The following is a 21,531-nucleotide window of genomic DNA, read 5'->3' as shown; positions in this document are numbered from 1 at the left end:
GCGCTCTTTCGCGTGCATGCCTGACTCAGGGAACCCCGCCCCCCCCCCCCCCCCCCCCGCCTGCACAGGGGGCACTCAGCGCTTCTGGGAGCACGTCACGCTAGGTGGGCCTTAATTAGCCCGCCCACATAAAATGGCACGGACCCAATCGGGGGCGCTGATCAGATTCGCGCCCACCCCCGCACAGCCTCCCCAACAGGGGGAAAATTCTCCCCTTTGAGATTGTGAAAAGCTTTTTTTTTAGCTTAGACGTAGAGAAGGTGTTTCCACTTGTGGGGATGTCCAGGACCAGGGGCCATAAATATAAGATGGTCATTAATAAAATCAACAAAGAACTCAGCAGAATTGGATAACTGTACCTGCTTAATCAAGGAGATTAAAGGATTGAGAGGAAGGACTGAGCAGGAGAATGTATTAAAGTGGGCAAATTCTGTGGTTAATCAAGTCTGGAAAGATTTTGAGCCCATTTGTATTGTCTGCTTCATCACTTTGCATAATGTTCTTTTTGACAGCTGGCATTTTTCCTTTTCACTTCCTAATTTGTTTCTCCAAAGGCAGAGAAAGTTATGGGGAGACTTAATAGAGACAATCAAAATCCTGAAGGGTTTTGATAGAGTAAAGATGGAGAAACTGTTTCCAGGGGCACAAATTTCAGTCAAATTACAAAAAAACCAGAGCCAAGATGAGGATTTTTTTTAGCGCACAGAGATCTGGAATGCGCTGCCTGAAATGGCGATGGAATCAGATTCACTTTCAAAATGGAATTGGATAAATACTTGAAGAGGAAACATTTGTTAGGCTATAAGGAAGTGAGCAAGGGAGTGGGATTAATCAAATAGCTCTTTCAAAGAGCCAGCACAGGTACTGCTATGCTTTATCATTCTATGATTCATGATTAGTTTACTAACATTGCTTCAGTATAACAACAGTACTAGTCCAATTTTAATTTGTCTTTCGGTTGAAATGTTAAACAGGTGCCTTGCCTGCTCTGTCATGTGGATCCTAAGAATCCCTTTGGCATTTTTCTAAGAAGAACAGGGGAATTTCCAGTGTGTCCTGGCCAATGTTATTCCCTCAAATATTACCTTATTGTTTACCTCATTGCTGTTTGTGGGACCTTGTGCACAAATTGACTGCCGTGTTCACCTTGGTTACAACAGTGACTACACTTCAATTTGTATTTAATGGTCTGTGAGCACTTTAGGACATCCTGAGGTTGTGTACTGTATAAATGCATGCCCTTCTTCCGTTCCCTCCATCCTGCTGTTTTTAACTGCAGCAGAAGTGTGTGCTGACAATTATTACAGATTTCTTTGCTTGTGAATGCCTCACAGTACTGCTGCATTTAGCATACATATTCCCTCTTTTTTGGTTCCTTGATCACATTCTTAATTTATATTTGATCCATATTGGACAGCATTTCCCCATAGGCACAGTTAATCAAAATATTTAAATATTTCTGAACCTCATTATCTCATTGCTTGCTGTCAGCTATTTTGTTGTTATCTGCAAACTGAGATATTTTTTCTGTTGACCATTATCCCCACCTAAAACATTTTTTTTAAAAAAGAGCAAATAACTGAGCTCATGTGTACTTTGTCTGTAATCTCTTTCTAAATCAAAGTGTCCGTTTATGGCTATTCTTCATTTCTTGATTTAAACTGGTTATGTAACCAACATCATTCTTTCATTCCTTACAATTAGTTTTCAGAAAGATGTGAAACTTTGTTAAACGCTGTGTGAACTGTGTTTCCTTTAGTCTACCAGGTGAGAAGTATTTTCTAAATCCCCCAGAATATTAGTTAAATTGATTTTTCCCTTCCTGAATCCATGCTGACTGTCTTTAACAAGGTATGACTATTCATGTGTTAACCAACTGGCTAGTTCGAAAAGATTTTTCCCAAGGTTAAACTCACTGGTCTGCAAGTTTCTAGTAATGTTAACTTTGCTCATTTAAATGTAATGTTTAAGATGAGTTTGTCTTTTTAAATAACTGTGAAGTAGAATATTTCGTATCAGTGTGAGAATCCACAAATTAATGTGAATAAATCTTTCAATTTGTGCTATTCATTTTAAACTGGCATAAGAACAAAACTGAGGTTTCCACCTCTTGATATGATGAATGATTGTGTAGATGATTAGAGAATTTGAATGGAGACAAAGTAACAACCAACTGTGAAGGTTATCTAAATACATATTGTGTATATTTTCATATTGCTTTAAATGTATAAAAAAAATTCTGCGAACATGCTTTTAATTTTTGAAAGCATTTTGCATTTGATCACATGAACTGAGAATATTTTTAAACCATTTATGCAGTCATTTTGCTAAAATCCTCTTGATGTGTAGTCACAGTGAAGTTTACTTTTGTATAGTTTGCAGCTGATGATTTTCATTGAAATCCTTAATTTAACATAGGAACATAGGAAATAGAAGCAGGAGTAGGCCATTCGGCCCTTCAAGCCTGCTCTACCATTCAACTAGATCATGGCCGATTTTCTATCAACGTATTTTTCCCACACTATCCCCATATCTCTTGATATCTTTAATAACTAGAAATCTATCCATCTCTTGTCTTGAGCGTACTCAATGACTGAGCTTCCACAGCGCTCTGAGGTAGAGAATTCCAAAGATTCACCATCCTCTGAGTGAGGGAATCCTCTTCATCTCAGTCCTAAATGGCCTGTCTCTTATTCTGAAACTGTGTCCCTGAGTTCTAGACCCTGCAGCCAGGGGTAGCATCCTTTCGGCATATATCCTGTCAAGCCCTGTAAGAATTTTGTATGTCTCAATGAGATCACTTCTCATTCTTCTAATCTAGAGAATACAGGCCCAATTTTTCCTCATAGGACAATCCTGGCATCACAGTGATCAGTCTAGTGAACCTTCATTGCACTCCCTTTATGGCAAGTATATCTTTCCTTATGTAAGGAGACCAAAACATTACACAGTACTCTTCTCATCAAGGCTCCTTACAATTTCAGCAAGATCTCTTTACTCCTGTACTCAATTCCTCTCGCAGTAAAGGCCAACATACCATTTGCGTTCCTAATTGCTTGCTGCACCTGCATGTTAGCTTTCAGTGACTCAAGAACAAAGACACCCAGGTCCCTTTGGACATCAATACTCCCCAGTCTCTCACTATTTAAGAAATACTCTGCATTTCTGTTTTTCCTATCAAAGTGGATAACTTCACATTTTTCCATGTTATATTCCATTTGCCATATTCTTGTCCGCTCACTTAGCTAGTCCAAATCCTCTTAGCATCCTCCTCAGAACTCATACTCCCACCAATTTTGTGTCATTGGCAAGCTTGCAAATATTACATTTGGTCCCCACCTCCAAATCATTGATATAGGTTATGAATAGTTGGCATCCAAGCACTGATCCTTGCAGTACCTCACTAGTCACAGCCTGCCAACCTGAGAGTGATCCGTTTATTCCTACTCTTTGTTTTCTGTCAATTAACCAATCCTCAACCCATGTAAGTATATTACCCCCCCAATCCCATGTGCTCTAAGTTTGCTTACTAACCTCTTATGTGCAATCTTTATTGAAAGCCTTCTTAAAAATCCAAAGACACATCCACTGGTTCTCCCTTATCTATTCTGCAAGTTACCTCCTCAAAAAGCTCCAACAGGTTTGTCAAACATGATCTTCCTTTCATAAATCCATGTGGAGTTACATTTGCTAACTTCCAATCTGCAGGAACTGTTCCAGAATCTGGGAGAGGACTACCAATACATCCACTACCTCTACAGCCACCTCTTTCAACACTCTTGGCTATAGATCATCAGTTCCAGGTCAAATTTCACGCCCATTAATTTCTCCAGTACTACTTTGTTACAAATACTAATTTCCTTAAGGTCCTCAATCTCGATCCCCTTGGTTCATTAGTATTTCAGAAAGGATTTTTTTTCCTCCTCCCTGAAGTCAGACACACTGTATTTGTTTAGTTTCTCTGCTACTTCCTTATTCCCCATTATAAATTTTCTTGTCTCTACCTGTATTGAGCCCACATTTGTCTTTGCTAATCTCTTCCTTTTTATGTACCTATAGAAGCTTTTACACTCCCTTTTTATGTTTCCGGCAAGTTTACTTTCATATTCTATTTACTCTTTCTTTATCAGTTTTTTAGTTCTTCTTTGCTGAATTCAAAAATGCTCTCAATCTGCAGACCTACTTTTTTTGACAACTTTATCAGCCTCCTCCTTCGATCTAATACAATCTTTGACTTCTCTTGTCTGGATCACATTTCTTGCTGGTTGTTTTGTGCCTCAAAGGAATGTAAGTTTGTTGTAAACCATGGTATTAATTCTTTGAATACTAGCCATTGAATGTCTACCATCTTACCTTTTAAACCAGCTCGCTCCTCATAGCTTCGTAGTTTGCTTTGTTTAGATTAAAGACCTTTGTCTTTAGTTGGATTGAGCTACATCACTCTCAAACTTAATGTAAAATTTTGTCATATTATGGCCACTCTTCCCCAAAAGCTCCTTTACAATGAGTTAATAATTAGCCCTTTCTCATTGCATAATACTAGATCTAAAATTTTTCTCTAACTGGTTTCTCAACATATCTTCTAGAAAACCATCTCATTTACATTCCAGGAATTCGTCCTCCAGCGCATTAGTGCTAATTAAGTTTATCCAGTCTCTATGTAAATTGAAGTCTCTCACAATTACTGAATAACTCTGGTTACATCTACTTCTAATTCCTTGCTCTACATTACCACTACTGTTTGGTGGCCTATAAACAATTCCTACCATTGTTGCTGCCCTTTGCTGTTTCTTGGTTCCACCCAAATTGATTCTACATCTTGATCATCCAATCTAAGATCCTCTCTCACTAATGTACTATTTTCATCCTTTATTAACAGTGCTACCTCACCTCCTTTTGCTTATCTTTCCTAAATGTCGAATACCCTTGAATATTCAGTTCCCAGCTTTGGTTACTCTGCAGTTGCCCTGCATCCAGGGATTTTATGTGATTCATTAGATAATCTATCTGTTTAAGTATCCTTCTCTACCTTTCTACTTAATAATTCACAAACAACGTTTGTAGGGACATTGTGAAACTCTGAGCCACACCTGAAAAGATGGAGAAATGCAATGCAATTAACTATTAATTGGCGTCACAATTATCAGGAATAAAGTGATTAAGTATCTCTGACTCACTTGACCACAACATACAGGCCTTCATTGTAAGGGCCCTCAAAGTGGTCCTATGGAAAGTGTTGGGGGTGGGCATTGCCAAAGAAAATTTTAAAAGTGAGCATATTTTTCCTTGGATGTCACACTGCCACATTTTTAGCTTCTCCAAAGACACTGCTTTTTTCCCCCCTTAATACTAGAATGCATGACATTGCAAGTGATTTGTTTTGGGAGTATACAATTTGCTGGACTGTACTACATGTATCTTGTAACCCCAATTGTAACCCCAATTAATAGAACGTGGTCTGAAAACAGATAATCTGTATGAGACATTGAATTCAACAGACGTGACCCGCTACATTGGTGTTGCTCTGAGCCCTTTTGTAAGTCGATACTCTTGGCAAGGTCATTGATCTATGATGACTGAATAAGTCAAAATTCATTTATACTACATGGGTTTCTGGGATTTTTGTCAGTCTGGGGACTTGTGCAGTTACCATGATTCCTTCAGTTTATAATTAGCGTCATTTTGGGATTTATGGGTATTTACTGGTAAGTTCTACCTGTACAATTTACTGCTAATCATTCAAACTTGAATTACACTGAAAAATCCACCAGTTCTGTTTAATTTTAATTGTTTACTGTTTAATTTTAATTGTTTAATTCAGTGTTTTAATGTGTTGAATTATCAGGAATAAAGTGAATTCTATTGTTTGAAGCAATTGCCCTTAACTGCAGTTACTCTGTCAAGCTCGTTGATTCCAGTTGTTGTCGTTCCCACTGTCCTTTTTAAATACTCTTTTAAAATGAGACACATTTAACAAAGCAGAGTTCCCAGCTTTTCTGTGTGAAGGATCACTAGCGGAATCTTTTTTGTGTGACAAATATTTAATGGAACATCTGCTTTTTAATCAGGATCATCCACATGTTGGTTCTTTTCATTTTGTCACTTCCAAAACCAGGTGATCCGAATGTGGTAAAATGTTTAAAGGCAGAAAAGATTGTTGATTTAAAAACAATTCCGGTTTGTTCATGTGGAAATGCAATTCTTCTCTTGCCTTCCTGCATCCACCCACCCCCCCCCAAACCATGCATGCACTCATTGTGCTACAAAGGTGCCAGTACCCACTCATAGTGTGGGTATGTAAAAGCTAACACCAAGTTCTGGGGCAGGTCGCCAATGCGAGCAATCCAAGGCAGTCAGCACTAGTTCTCTGTGTTTCTGAGGAAATGAATGACAAACTTGTTCAACCTCCTCTCCAAAGCAAACTTCTAACACACCCTCCCACCATGACTGTCCATTTTAATGAGCATGATGGCACTAAATACAGTTTCGTGTTGCTGAAGGTTTTTGTTTGACCAGCCTTTTAATATCCCAGCCTCCTGGTTGCATAAATCCATCTCTTCCAACATTTGTGAAGGTTACCCCTCTGCAAATGTAATGAGTTCAACTTGAATATTATGGCTGCCACATCATAATTGAAATCAAGGCGAGGTTAAGAATAATGCTTCACTGAAGCTGGGTAATTATTTCTTTCAATCGCGCTATTTACACAAGTGTGAAATGGAAAATTGAGGGAAATAAGTCTTTTAGTAAAGATGATGTAGCTTATTAAATAATTGTGTGCAAATTTAATATATCTTGCTAACCTGATGCCTCCTATTTCCTCACAGTACTCGAACAGCATGAGAGCCAAATACCTCGCCACAAACAGGCCTGAAACCAACAGCATCCACTAAGACTTAAGGAGAAAAGGAAAAAACTGGAACTTCCGCTTGTCCAATGCCACTAATACAGTTAAACTAACTTAATGAGAGCAACACTATTCTATCAGTTGTACAGCAATAGGTAGATTAGTGATTACTAGAAATGAGTAATTCTGCCAAAGTAAATTGTGGTATGAATGCTTTGGGGATGTGTATTGTCACATCTGTAGATGCTGCACAACCTTTTCAGTCCTAATATCACGTTTTACATAATTCCAGTTTGCTCCAATTTAATGTTCTCTCATTTCTACATTGCAACAGGGATGTCAGGATATATAGGTGCGCCAGTCTATCACCATATGAAGAAAACCACGATAATTGTATCGGTTGGTTTTCATGATGTAATAATTGTAAAATGCATCAATTGCTGTAGATCAATAAACAATGATTCAGATTAAAACAAAGTTTGTATTTATCTGGATAAGTTCACAAAGATGGGATGCCAAAATATTATCAGAATGCAGTGCAATTGTTTCTGATTGTCACAAACTCAAAAAGTATTGTGGCATCCCTAAGATTTTAGGGATAGAAATGTGGAAAGACTTTACTGAGTTCATGGTGAAGCCTGTGGTCTTTTAAGTTTGCTATGGTTGTGATATCACTTTTAACCACTTTAAGTTGAATATTAGGGGGGTGTTTTATCTGTGATAAAGGTATATATTGCCACAGAAATATTGTGTAAATATTGGGAAAATGCACTAAATCAATTCTGAAAGCCCGCGAACTTAGGTAGCTAACCAGCAATCAGTGTGGTTAATCCGATTCTAGTTATCACTGGAAATGCATGTGTTGTAACTTCTGGATTAGAAACTGCTTAAGATTAAAAAAATTACATCAGAAAATTTCCAGTCCTGACAGGTGCATGTTTTCAGTATTGCTTGGCAAATGTTTTAATCTGTTGCACATCAGATCCTTCCAGTACTTTTTTTGTATTTTTTTTAAATTGCATCACAGTATTACACAGTACCTACTGTAGTTTTGCTTCCATTTTGTTTTAATTTTATTTGAGGTGCAATTTCTCATGCTTTGACCTGTACAGGCATTTTTATATATCAGTTTATCTGATTTAAGTGAGTTTAATTGGCTCAAAGTTGTACATTACTGGAAACATATCAATGCATCTAACCACTTGAGGTTATAGCATCCTTGCAGATTATAGAATAGCTGCATTTTCCTGTAAGACTCAGTTTTGTGGACTATTATCACAAGGTTTAAGTAGTAGAATTTAGTAGAATTATTTACTTACTTTTATCAGCTAGGTAAATTAAAACCGTCAAAATTTTTCTTCCTCACTCATTATTGCTGTCTTGAAAGAAAAAGTAACCACAAGCCTGAATCGTGACAATCCAGCGTTCAATGTTTCTACTGATTTGTAACGATGGTGCTGTTTAACAATCTAATCAACTATTTATAGAACACAATATGGCAGTTCTGTCATTCAGATTCAAATAGAAACATTCCAACTTTGATCGAGTTTGAGCGATTTTGTTTAGTGTCCAGAGAAAGTTTGAAATTAAAGTGCTCAAATTTTAGGCAAGATGCTTTCAAACAAAATCGTCCAATTTGTTCACTTTTTACTTCTCTATACCTAGCAGCTGAGCAATAATATGCCACAGATTCCACTTAAACCTGATGAAACATTCCAAAGGCCTAACCCCTCATCCCAGTCCATGTTTAATATGTTCTTGTGAGAAGTATGAATTGACTCTAATGCTATCCCACCGCAACTGCAAGAAAATCTGACTTTTTGCTCCTAATATCTAAATAACACATCCCAACAAACAGTCTATACTTGAAAACCATAGCGCTGCTGTTACCTTTCCAACAAACAGTGGATTCAGTTCTGAGATAAAATAAAGTAGGAATGGTTGCTCCATATGCTAGCATGAATAAAATGAATACTGGAATTTTTAGAACTTTTTTGGGAAGAATTGTTTCAACAACTTGTGACAAATTAAACTATGTTTAACCACTTCATGTCTAGGTCTATTACAGTATTTTTTTTTTGCAATCTCTATAGTGGAACGTTTCTCTGGTAATATGGTAAATACGGTAATACACTCAATTAATTGATGGATAAAACTGTTATGCACCAGCCATTATACACCAAAGTGAAATCTGGAATTGAAGCTCCCAAAACACAAAACATGCATTGTTCAACTTATTGAATACAGAAACTAGTTTTCACCGATCTACAACCACATTTTTACATTTTTATGTTGAAATGATCCCACTTCAGTTTAGACATGTTTCACTCCCAATTCTCTAACAAGGTACAGCTTTGCCTAACATACCACCGACCAGCGTAGTTCCAAATAGATATCCGTGTTGTGGTCTGATTCAGCTTTTCTAAAGCTGAATGGTTACATACAAATATTCCCTAAAGCATTGATCCTTGCCCTCAAGTACAGTGACACACTCAAATTGTGCTTCAAAAAAAAACTGAGCCACATCCTGCAGCAGCAAGACATAAATTCTTCACTACAAAAACAAACATCTAAATTTACAATAGGTAAAAGTCAAACCAAACCTGTTTTTACTGTTCATCACATGAAATGTAGTGGTTATATATTACTTGGAAGTTGGGGAAGGGAATTATGGAGGTCGAGCTTGAATTTAGTAAGCACTGTGTTGCCAGCAGGGTTTATAAAACCTTAATTTTTTTGGAAGTTCTGTCCATCGAGCAAAAAGTGGACATGTTCTCCACTTCATTCAGGTGTCGCTGAGCCTGACTGTTCTCTGCAGGATAATCAAAAGAAGATTGGTGTATTCAGCTGCAAGTATGCACCTATTCTTGATCGTTTTCAGAAGCACAATGTCGTTTTAATTCTGTGACATGTGGGTTTCCACAGTTTTATCTTTTTACACCTTGGAAAGCACATAACCAACCATGCAACCTTGAAAATGTGAATGCTGGACACACTTGGGTGTAAAATTGACCATCAAACTAGACCTTGTGGTGATTGTAAGATATTTGCTGTGAATTTCCGAGGCACTGCAGATTTAACCTTGTAGTGCCACTCTCTTTATGTAGTACTTAATGTATTCTCTTGCTAGCATGGGGACTCAAGTACTGATAGATGTTTGAATTTCCAACCAGCATTTTTTGCCAAAAAACCATTTCAAATGAACAGGTTACTTTATGACCAAGGCTCTATGGAAATTAGCAACAAAACTCACAAGATCTGTGGCTGTTTGCCCTACATTTAGATATATTTTCTCCTCAACTCACTGTTCAAAAGGTGAGATTAAAATAATAGGTTTGTTTAATAAAAGTGTCTATTTCGAGAAGGTCTTAAGGTTAACTGCTGATGGGAGATTGGAATTGGTGGAGCAAAAGGCAGCTCAGGCTTGTTGAAGTGGTCTTTATACCTGTGAGGTTGAGTAATGACATGAGGTGCCTTTATTGAGTGACATTTTGCTCAGTAGCCACACTGAATGTGATAGCTGCCATTGCAGCAGTGGGTGGTATTTGAAACATTTGTACAAAGTGATTATTACACACAACCTATTTACATAGTATTGATTTGTAAGCTTAACCCCAAAAGCTTTGTCCCAAATGCAGCCACATTTCACATGGAGCCTGTTCCAACTTTCTTGCCTTTCCTCTCAGCAGCAAAACTCATTTTTGTTTACATTAAACTCCCTTTTTTTAAAAAAAGAATAGTAATCTAAATCAATTTTTAGTTTCATTCAGCAGGTTAAATGATTGCAGTTCCAACAAAATTGATCTGGAACTTGATTTCAGATGTAGTTTGCCAATATTTGAAACTATTGGAAAATGCTGGCAGGTGAAAATTTTGAAACGTAAAATGTTGAGTCCTGTATAATCTATTTAGTTACATTGTGAACCAGAGTTACTCTGTTGTATTAGTGTGACAATCCTTAAGTGTTTTAATAGAAATTTTATCATTTGTAGAAAGCTATATCCACAAATGAATATCTCTTGCACGAACAATGGGCATTGATTGGTGAAATGTAATTTGCCTCTTAATGCACTTTTTTTAACCATTTCAAATTATTTGTTGTGTAACATACTGCTTCAATTTTTACTTAATATGTAACTTATAACTGGTAATTGTAGTATCTAGTACTAGTGTAGCTTTGTGGAGCCTGTTTTTAAAACAGCATTTTTTTTTGATTAAAAGAAATTATGAATGATCCTGTGTACTATTGCTCTTTTTATTATTTTTGCTAAAAATTGCTCTAGCTCTTAATAGATTTATAACATTTTAAAAGAAGATCTTTTTTTCCAATGAGTAAAATGTTGTAAATGTCAAACCTGTGGTTTTCATGAGCTTGAACTCAATGTTTTCAAAATGAAACTAATAAAGTTTGTTGGACTTGCCAGTTGTACATCTGTCATTTCTTCTGGCCTCAACACAGGTGCAACATCCCCATATTAATAAAATTATTTGATTTAGGCAGATGCTCGTCTTGGAAAATGGCAGAACATCTCAGCGGGCTGGCATCTGGCTTCATTTCTGCTTCTTTGACAGCACCTCCGAAACCTGAGACCTCCACCAACCAGAAGGACAAGGGCAGTAGCTGCAGGCAGACACCATCAGCTTCAAGTTCCCCTCCAAATCACACAGCATTTCCATTTTGAACGTGAAAGAATGACAATAAAAAACACTGGGTCAAAATCCTGGCTCTCTTTTGCTTCAAAACATTGTGGGAGCAGCTTCACCACATGGACTGCAGCAGTTCAGTGAGGCCCACCACTACCTTCTCAACTAAGAATGGCCACTAAACACCAGCCATGTCAGCAGTATCATATAGCCAGCCTATTTTTTTATTCATTCCTGCTGCTCTATGGGAGGAATATACTGCCTCAAAGACCCATTCATCCAATCAGTCTTTATGCATGAGCAAATTGAGCTTAAGTGATGCAAGTTCATATTGATTCACCTGGCCTCAAACACAAGTGGGGTGGAAATATGTTAAGAATCTCTTCTTCCAGCATTTCATCTTTTTAAGTATGATTAAAACTAGAGGCAGCAGCCCATGCAAAACAATGGCTGGGATCTTGCAGTCCTGATAGCGGTGAATGCTGAGATGTTCGCTGCTATTAGGGGCCACAATGGAACCACAACTTAAAGGGAACCCTCTTAGCCTGGAACCCAAAAATTGAAGATTGCAAGAAATGGCTCTGGGGGGAGCACACGCTGCTGATCCCACTGCGACCTGTCAACATGTAAACTTGGGCTGTTGACCCGGTACTTACCTCAATATTTACATTGTCTTTGTTAGGGATTCTCCTTACAGATGTTGAGCCTGCTGGGGGTGCAGTCCTTCCAATCAGGAGGAGTGTCAAAACGCTAACATTCCCTGTCCCTCCCACCCACCCCAGCACTCCCAATTCTGATCACACCTGCACCCCCACCCCACCCCCCCCAAAAAAAAAACACGAGGTGAAGGCAGGTGTATCTTTAGCTTGTGAGTGGTGTTTCATTAGAATTTGGCCACAAAACCTCCCTACTTGATGGATCCGCATCACAGCTGGGAGAGCAAGTCCCCAGTACAGCCAATGAAAACGGTAACATTCAGTCAGTGGCGTACATCTCTGCTTCATTACTGATCACAAGGTCTAGGCTGCTGTACTTTTACCTTTTATATTCCAGCTTTGATTCCATTTTAACCCAATCCAGTTTGATTCCAGGGGGAGAATCTTTGGCTCGGCGAGCGGGGGATGGGGCCCGTTCGCCGAGGCATAAAATGACGCAGGGTGAGGTCGGGCGTGTGTCCCAATGTCCCCGCACATCGTTTAGATTTCCAGTTCGGCAGGCGTGCAGCCGAGTTGGCTGTGTACCCGCTGAACTGTAAAATGACCTATTAACTAACAATTAAAATGGTTAATGGAGCTGCCCGTCCAACCTTAATGTTGTGGGGCAGGCGAAGAGCCCAGGCGGCCTTCGCATTTTTCATGGAACCTCATCCATGGGTGGGATGAGGTTTTGTGAATGATTTTAAATTTTGACAAAAATTTTTATTGCAATTAATGCACATGACCCAGCTCATGTGACTGTTTCACATGAGGGGATGTCATAAAAATATTTTCAATGCTTTATTGAACTGTTAAAACTTAAAACTAATCTCCCTGAGGGACCTCTGTGTCCATTACGCTGGGCGGGCCTTAATCGGCCCACCCATGTAAAATGGCGACACAGACCCAATCAGGTCTGCGCCCGCTTCCGCACAACCCCCCCCCCCCCCCCCCCCCCCCCCCGCAACGGGGGGAAAATTCTACCCCAGAATTATAAACTCAATCCAAGAAAGATTCATCTGTTTCAAAACATTTTTTTTCTTGTTTGCGCACTTTAGTGTCATCTGAGAGGAGTTACAACTTTTCTTCATTTTGGAGATCAAAGCTGCATGAATAAATATAAAGAAACCATCAAATTTAGTTTGAGGCTGAGCAACTCTGGTCTCAAACCGGTGTCCTCAACTTCAATAGGGGCAATTACAGAGGTATGAAGGAAGAGTTGTCTAAAGTGGGCTGGGAAAATAAATTAAGGGGAAGGTCAGTGGATGAGCAGTGACAGACATTTAAGTAGATATTTCATAACACTCAGCAAATATTTATCCCGGTCAAAAAGAAGGACTCAATGAGAAGGATGAACCATCCGTGGTTGACAAAGGTGGTCAAAGAGAGTATCCAAACAAAAACAGACAAAGCGGTGAAAACTAGTGGTAGGCCAGAGGATTGGAAATTTTTTAGGAACCAGCAGCGAATGGCTAAAAAGCTAAAAAAGAGGGAGAAAATTGATAATGAAATTAAATTGGCAGGAAATATAAAAACAATCAGCAAGAGCTTCTATGAGTATATAAAAAGAGAGTAGCTAAAGTGAATATGGGACCCTTGGAAGATGCAACTGGAGAATTGATAACAGGGAAATGACATAATTTAAACCAATATTTTGCATCGGTTTTCACGGTGGAGGACACTATAAAATCCCAAAGATATCAGATAAGCAAGAAACTAATGGGAGGAAAGATCTTATAACAGTCTCTATCACGAGGGACAAAGTATTTGACAAACTAATGGGACTAAAGGCAGACAAGTCACCAGGACCTGATAGCCCGCATCCAAGGGAATTGTAGGAAGTGGCTACAGAGATGTGGAGGTATTGGTCAAAATATTCCAGCACTCACTGGCTTCTGGGAGGGTCCCTACGGATTGCAAAACCTTTAATGTAACACCCCTGTTTAAATAGGGAGGGTGACAAAAAGCAGGAAACTATTAGGCCAGTCAGCCTAACATCTGTTGTTGGGAGAGTGCCGGAGTCCATTATTAAGGTTGAAGTAGCAATAAATTTAGAAAAGTTTAACACAATCAAACAGAGTCAACATGGTTTTGTGAAAGGGAAATCATATTTGACAAATTTGCTAGAGTTCTTTGAGGATATAACATGCAGAGTTGATAAAGGGGAACCAGTAAATGTAATGTATTTGGATTCCCAGAAGGCATTCGACAAGGTGCCACATAAAAGGTTATTGCACAAGACAGGAGCTCACAGTATTGGGGTTCAAAACAGGAGCTCACGGTATTGGGGTTAATGTATTAGCATGGACTGAGGATTGGTTAACACACACAAGACAGAATTGGGATTAATGGGTCTTTTTCAGATTGGAAAGACGTAATTAGTGGAGTGTCACAAGGATCAATCCTAAGGCCTCCATTATTTACTACCGATATTAATGACTTGGAGGAGGGGACAAAGTGTAATGTATCCAAATTTGCTGATGACACAAAAATAGGTAGAAGGGCATGTTGTGATGAGGACTTAAGGAATCTGCAAGAGTATACAGATAGGTTGAGTGAGTGGGCAAAAACTTAGCAGATGGAGTTTAATGTAGGAAAGTGTGAGGTCATGAACTTTGGTAGGAAGAATCAAAACGCAGATATTATTTAAATGGAGAGAGACTCCAAAAAAGTGCAGCACGGAAGGATCCGGGTGTTCTAGTGCATGAAATACAAAAAGTTAGCATGCAGGTGCAGCAAGTAATTAAGAAGGCAAATGGAATTTTGACCTGTATTACTAGGGGGCTGGAATTTAACAATAGGGAAGCCTTGTTACAACTGTACAGGGTGTGGGTGAGGCCGCACCTGGAGTACTGTGTACAGTTTTTGTCCCCATATTTAAGAAAGGATATACTGGCATTGGAGGCAGTTCAAAAGAGATTCACTAGGCTGATTCCTGGGATGAAGAGGTTGACTTGTCAAGAATGGCTAAACAGGTTAGGCCTTTATTGATTAGAGTTTAAAGGAATGAGGGATGATCTTATTGAAATGTACAAGATTCTGAGGGGGCTTGAAAGGGTAGGTATTGAGAAGATGTTTCCACTAGCGGGTGACATTGTTGCAGAATAAGGGGACACTCATTTAAAACTGAGATGCAAAGGAACTTCTTCTCCCAGAGGGTAGTAAATGTCTGGAAATCTCTACCCAAGAGAGTTGTGGAGGTTGGATCACTGAAAGTATTTAATGAGGAGGTAGATAAATTTTTGAAATATTGGGGAGTTGAGGGCTATGAGGAGCTGGCACGAAAGAGGAGCTCAGGCCTGGGGTAGATCAGCAATGATCTCATTGAATGGTGGGGTAGGATTGAGGGGACGAATGGCCTACTCCTGCTCCTATTTCTTATGTTCTTATCACCAAAATGATTGTGAAGAAATGGAGGGGAGAACTCAGAAGGAACACGGCATTGTGGCCATGTAAGTTAGGGTTGCTATAAGATGTGTGTAATTTGGTAGGTCTCAAGATGAGGTTCTGAGTCTTGTATAGTTTAACAGTAAGCATTTATTAACTACTTGTAATTATGTACATATATACAGTATTATGTCTAAGCTTCTCAAAGGTGGAGATTGGAAACTCTTGTGAGGAGGACAAAATTTCACTGAGATTGGTTGGCTCACAGTATGATAAATGTCTGGGTGAATTGTTGAGAAATCCATGGAATCGGGTTGGGTCACATCTGTTATTCATTGTGCAATGTGTTGCATCCAACCACAGTTTGCCTGTTAATTCACATGTACCTCATACCTGAATATTAGAGTATACAATAGATATTGTAAATTGTTTTATCTTTCTGAGCCTGTATAGTAAAGTTTATTTTTGTTTGTTCAAAACCCATGAAATCTTGTAGTTTTATTTGCATAGAAAGCATCTTGAATCTCAAACTTTGTCAACTTTAAACAAAACATTATTGGTCCCAAACCAGATCTCTCCGCACTGGGGTCTGGCCAACGATCATAACAAAATTAATTCATATATATCAAAAAAGCAGTGATCATAATACTGGCCCCTGGGGAACAGTATTGTATACTTCTCTTGAGTCTACTCTGTTTTCCATCTTGCAGCTATCTTCATATCCATGTTGCCACTGAAACTTTTAATCCCAAGGGTTTTGATTTTGCATATGAAGTTGTCACATGGCATTTTGCCAAACACTTTCTGTAAGTCCATATATGTGCAACTGCCACATGATTCTCATCAACCCTCTCCGCCAAGTTAGTCAAACACGGTTTGCTTATAACAAACCAATGCTGATACAATTAGGCCATAATTTTCCAAGTGCCTGAGTTATTGTCTCCACGTTTTCCTGACCACTCTTATCCCTCCCTCTTTTGGAATCAGGATGCAAGATTTGCAATTCTCTAGTTCTCTGGCACCACTCCCATGTCGGAGGAGATTGAAGATTGTGGCCAGGGTCCAGCAATTTCCATCCCTTCCTCAGTAACCCAGGAGCTGTTCCTTGGAATGACATCGAGGGAAATGGAGGTGGTGGGAAAGATGGTGTAAGAGGTGGATGATCTTCCATGATCTGTTTGAATGGTGGAGCAGGATTGACGGGCCGAATAGAACATAAGAACTTGGAACAGGAGTAGGCAATTCAGCTCCCTGAGCCTGCCCCACCATTCAATACGATCATGGCTGATTTCATTTTGGCCTCAACTCCAATTTCCCGACCTCTCCCCATAACCTTGCAGCCCATTACTAATTAAAAATCTGTCTACCTCCCCCTTAAATTTATTCAGCGTCCCGGCACCCACTGCATTCTGAGGTAGTGAATTCCACAGATTCACGACCCTTTGAGAAAAGTAATTCCTCCTCATCTCTGATTTAAATCTACCACCCCTTAGCCTAAAACTATGGCCTCTCATAATAGAATGCCCCACAAGGGGAAACATCTGCTCCACGTCTACTTTGTCTATCCCCTTTAGCATCTTATATACCTCAATTAGATCTCCTCTCATCCTTCTAAACTCTAGCGAGTATAGGCCTAAACTGCTCGATCTCTCCTCATAAGACAAGCCTCCACATCTCTGGAATCAATCTAGTGAACCTCCTCAGAACCGCCTCCAATGCAACTACATCCTTCCTCAAGTAAGGGGACCAAAACTGTGCACAGTACTCCAGGTGCGGTCTCACCAATGCCTTGTACAGTTGCAACAACACTTCCCTATTTTTATATTCTATTCCTTTAGCAGTAAATGCCAAAATTCCATTTGCCTTCCTTATTACCTGCTGTAACTGCATACTGGCTTTCAGCGATTCATGCACGCCCAGATCCCTCTGCACTGAAGCATTCTGAAGTTTCTCTCCATTTAAATAATAAGTCACCTTTTTATTCTTCTGACCAAAATGGATAACCTCACACTTATCCACGTTAAACTCCATCTGCCAAATTTTGGCCCATTCACCTAACCTGTCCATATCCATTTGTAAATTTCTCATTTCTTCATTACAACTTACTTTCCCACCTATTTTGGTGTCATCTGCAAATTTAGCTATATACCTTCTATCCCTGAATCCAAGTCATTAATATAGATTGTAAATAGTTGGGGACCAAGGACCGAACCCTGTGGCACCCCAATAGTTACAGCTTGCCATCCAGAAAAAGAGCCATTTATCCTGACTCTCTGCTTTCTGTTGGTTAGCCAATCCTCTATCCAAGCTAATATATTACCCCAAACTCCGTGTGATCTTATCTTGTGTATTAATGTTTTGTGCAGCACCTTAACAAAGGCCTTCTGGAAGTCTAGATATACTACATCTACAGGATCCCCATTATCAACTTTGCTTGTCAAATCTTCAAAGAACACTAGCAAATTAGTCAACCACAATTTACTCTTCATAAAACCATGCTGACTCTGATGGATTGCATTTTGACTTTCCAATAGCCTACTCCTGCTTCTATTTCCCATGTTCCTATCAAGTGACTTCTCCTTTTGAGTGCTATCATCCTTTTAAATACCTTCTATACCTAATTTTATCCCATCCAATATAGTACAATCTCAACACAATAGTAAAATACTGCGGATGCTGGAGACGTGAAGTAAGAACATATAAAGCTTGAGAAACTCAGCAGGTCAAGCAGCATCTGTGGAGAGAAACTCACTACTAGCGCTTCCTGCTTCATTGCACATTGGCAGCATTCTCTTCTCAGATGTGGGCAGATGCCAGGTATTCATTTAGAACCTGAGCTATGCCCTCTACCTCCGCCAAAAGTTGTTTTTGTCCCTAATGAAAACTATTTTAATGGCTAGGCTGGAAAGTATAATGTAGAAATTTATGACCATAGATTCAAATGGGATGTTTCAACCTGACAAGCTCCCTTCACTTTCAGAACATTGTAGAGACAATAGTTAATGTAGCTCCCCATGATATTGTTTAGCCAGACAAAGATCTACAAGCTGTATCAAGAATTCAACCAGAACTACAGGAACCCAAGATAAAGCACAGAAAAAAGATAAAAAGCTGGTTTTAAAAATAGGAAACAGGGTCCCTATGAGAGGAATGGTACCTCTCCTCTTTCATCCGCCTGTATAGCACTACTAGTGTTGCCAACTGTGATTAAATATATTCCTGGAGGTTTCATCAGATCACATCTCTTGCCTCTACGCTTGTCATTAGTCAACCAACACATCCATCCTTGTGACGCTCAGTTTTGCTACGCCAGTTGGAAAGCAGAAAGGGCTCATTACCTAAATACTGCTGAAAAAATACATTTTGTTGTAGCTTTTCATCTTGCACTCATCATGACAATCGCAAGAATACCAATCAGGGGAAGCAACAACTTTATACGCTGAGAAGAGAGTACTGATTAGTTGGCAAGTGGACTCTGATTGGTAGAGGTATTGCCATGGAGAATGTACCAGTTAATGGTGACTAACAGTTAACTGCCAAGCATTGTTTGAAATTTAAACCAGGCAGCTGGACTCTAGTTAGTCAAGGCATTGCCCCGAGGAATGAACCAGTGAATGGCTGTCACTTATTTTGTTTAGCTGAAACAGGTACAATGTGTGCACATGTTTTTACTGTCTACAAAGAACAGGACCTTGTATGTAGCTTCCAGTATATGCAAATGTGCCACATTGCAAGCCCAACTGACAATCTTAAATTGGTTGCCAGCATAATTCTTAGCACACTGAGGATTATTTAGCAAATTTTGTCCAACCATAGAATCACACTTAGTGTTGGACACTGTGTTTTGGGTTTTGCAAGCGCAGGCTGTTTGGGTATGGTCTGTACCTTGCCCATTGCGAACAGCAGTGTCCTGGGGACTGATCTTCAATTCCTGGAGATTCCAGGCCAATTTTGGAGGGTTGGCAACCCTAAGCACTACCCTCTCCTGATCCTATAGCTGAATGCCACAGTGTAGCCAGTTCACCTTGAATGGCTTCCACTCCCTTAAGCTACAAGCTCACTTCTGGTATGATCAAAAGCCCTGAGGCTATTCTGCCATTTCTTACCTATATGCTGCCTCTCTGCTGCAAACATAGTGTCACCCTTGCCCAATACTCTGGAATTCTGTTCATAAACCTTCTCCTTGCCATTTCTCATTTTTCATTCAAACTTATCATTCTGATCATTCCCTTCAATTGTCTCCCTAACTTTCCCTGCTTGGTACCCAATGCTTCCCCATTAATGCAGTTCATTAAGTGAAAGTTGTTATAAAAATATCAAGTTTCAGAATGGAGGGAAGGCATTGAGTGAATTGTTGTAGGTGTCAGTGCTTGAACCAATCTCAGTCCCCCGTTTTGAGTCAAGAGAGGAAATTTGCACCAGTAGTCTGGCCTTGAATCAAACTCAAGGGCAAAGGTTTGTACAAATATTTTGTAATATTACAGCAAATCAAAAGTTGAGAAGCAGCTGAACTAATTAACATCTATTTATATAGACCAGTTTCGTATACATTCAACAACAATGCCTGTTCTTGAAGGATTCAGGTGCTTCAACATTTTCTAAAGCTTTGAATAAATGTGCTTCTGGGCCCATTGCTTCAAACTGACAGCAGAGGGCAGCAGACACAATAAAATGAGAAAATTATTTTCCAGTGAACAAAGTTTAGCCTCATTGCCCATTCTATCTGTAAACACCAATTTGACAGAGCATTAATCCCACCACAGAAAGCTGAATGATGTTTGCAAACATCTATCAACAAAAATTCTTGACAAGAAAAACTGTGGAAATCATAAGAAATAGGAGTTGGAGTAGACCACACGGCCCGTTGAACTTGGTCTGTCATTCAATACGATCATGGCTGATCTTGAGCTTCAACTCCACTTGCCTGCCTGCTCCCCATATCCATTGATTCCCCGAGAAACCAAAAATCTGTCAATCTCCGCTTTAAGTAGAATTCAACAATGGAGCAACCACAATCCTTTGGGGTTGAGAATTCCAAAGATTCACTGCCCTTTGAGTGAAGTAATTTCTCTTCATCTCAGTCCTAAATGATCAGCCCCTTACCCTAAGACTGTGCCCTCGTGTTCTAGGTTCCCCAGACATCAGCATCTACTCAACTAAAACAGAAAATGCTGGAAAAACTCAGCAGGTCTAACGGCATCTGTAGAGAGAAAGGCAGAGTTAACGTTTTGAATCCGTATGACTCTTCTTCAGAGCTAAAGAGGAGTAAAAATGTGGTGAAATTTATACTGTTTAAGGGGGGTGAAACAGTTGAAGCTGGATAGAAGGCCAGTGATAGGTGGAGGCAAAGGAGAGATTGGCAAAGATGTCATGGACAAAAGGACAAAGGAGTGTTAATGGTAGTGAGACTGGCTAAAGGACATGCCAATGGTGGCATTAAGGTAAGAAAGCAGAACGTGATAATAGCAGGACAGGGTAAGAACTCTGGAAAGAGCAACACAAATCAGTAACAGAGGGCCCTTGTGGGGGTGGAGTGGGGCTGGGGACAGTGGTGGGAAAAAAAATCGAAAATAGGATAAAAGGTGGAGCTAAAACAATGAATAAAATGAAAATAAATAAAAATAAAAGTAAGTGGGTAAAAAATAAAAATTTTTAAATGAAAATGAATATAGAAAAAAGGGGGTAAAAAAGAAAAAGCTCAATGCAAACTGGAGGAACAGCACCTCATCTTCCGACTAGGCACTTTACAGCCTTCCAGACTGAATATTGAGTTCAACAATTTCAGACCATGAATTCTCTCCTCTATCCTCACCCCAGTTTTTATCCCCTTTTTTCAATATTCATTTCTATATTTTAATCTTTATTTTTTATCCACTTATTTTTATTTATTTTCATTTTCATCCATTGTTTTATCCCCATCTTTTATCCTATTTTCGATCTTTTTCCCACCACTGTCCC

General features: G+C 39.3%; 1 protein-coding gene across 3 annotated transcripts in view; it reads left to right on the top strand.

Moving 5' to 3' along the window:
- The window catches only part of LOC121287887 (protein tweety homolog 3-like), a 196,651-nt gene extending 185,383 nt beyond the window's left edge, over window positions 1-11,268 (top strand). For all 3 annotated transcript variants that reach the window (XM_041205899.1, XM_041205901.1, XM_041205900.1), the window contains one exon: window positions 6,828-11,268. Coding sequence is in view for 1 of the 3 variants with exons in the window: in XM_041205900.1 (XP_041061834.1) it covers window positions 6,828-6,893 (66 nt within the window). In the remaining 2 variants the exon portion in view is untranslated. The remainder of the gene's footprint in view (window positions 1-6,827) is intronic.
- Window positions 11,269-21,531: the final 10,263 nt, after the last annotated feature.

Source organism: Carcharodon carcharias, chromosome 15 (assembly GCF_017639515.1).
Source record: "Carcharodon carcharias isolate sCarCar2 chromosome 15, sCarCar2.pri, whole genome shotgun sequence".
Classification (NCBI taxonomy): domain Eukaryota; kingdom Metazoa; phylum Chordata; class Chondrichthyes; order Lamniformes; family Lamnidae; genus Carcharodon; species Carcharodon carcharias.
Note: the sequence above shows the minus strand (reverse complement) of the source record. Positions and strands in the feature narration are given on the sequence as shown.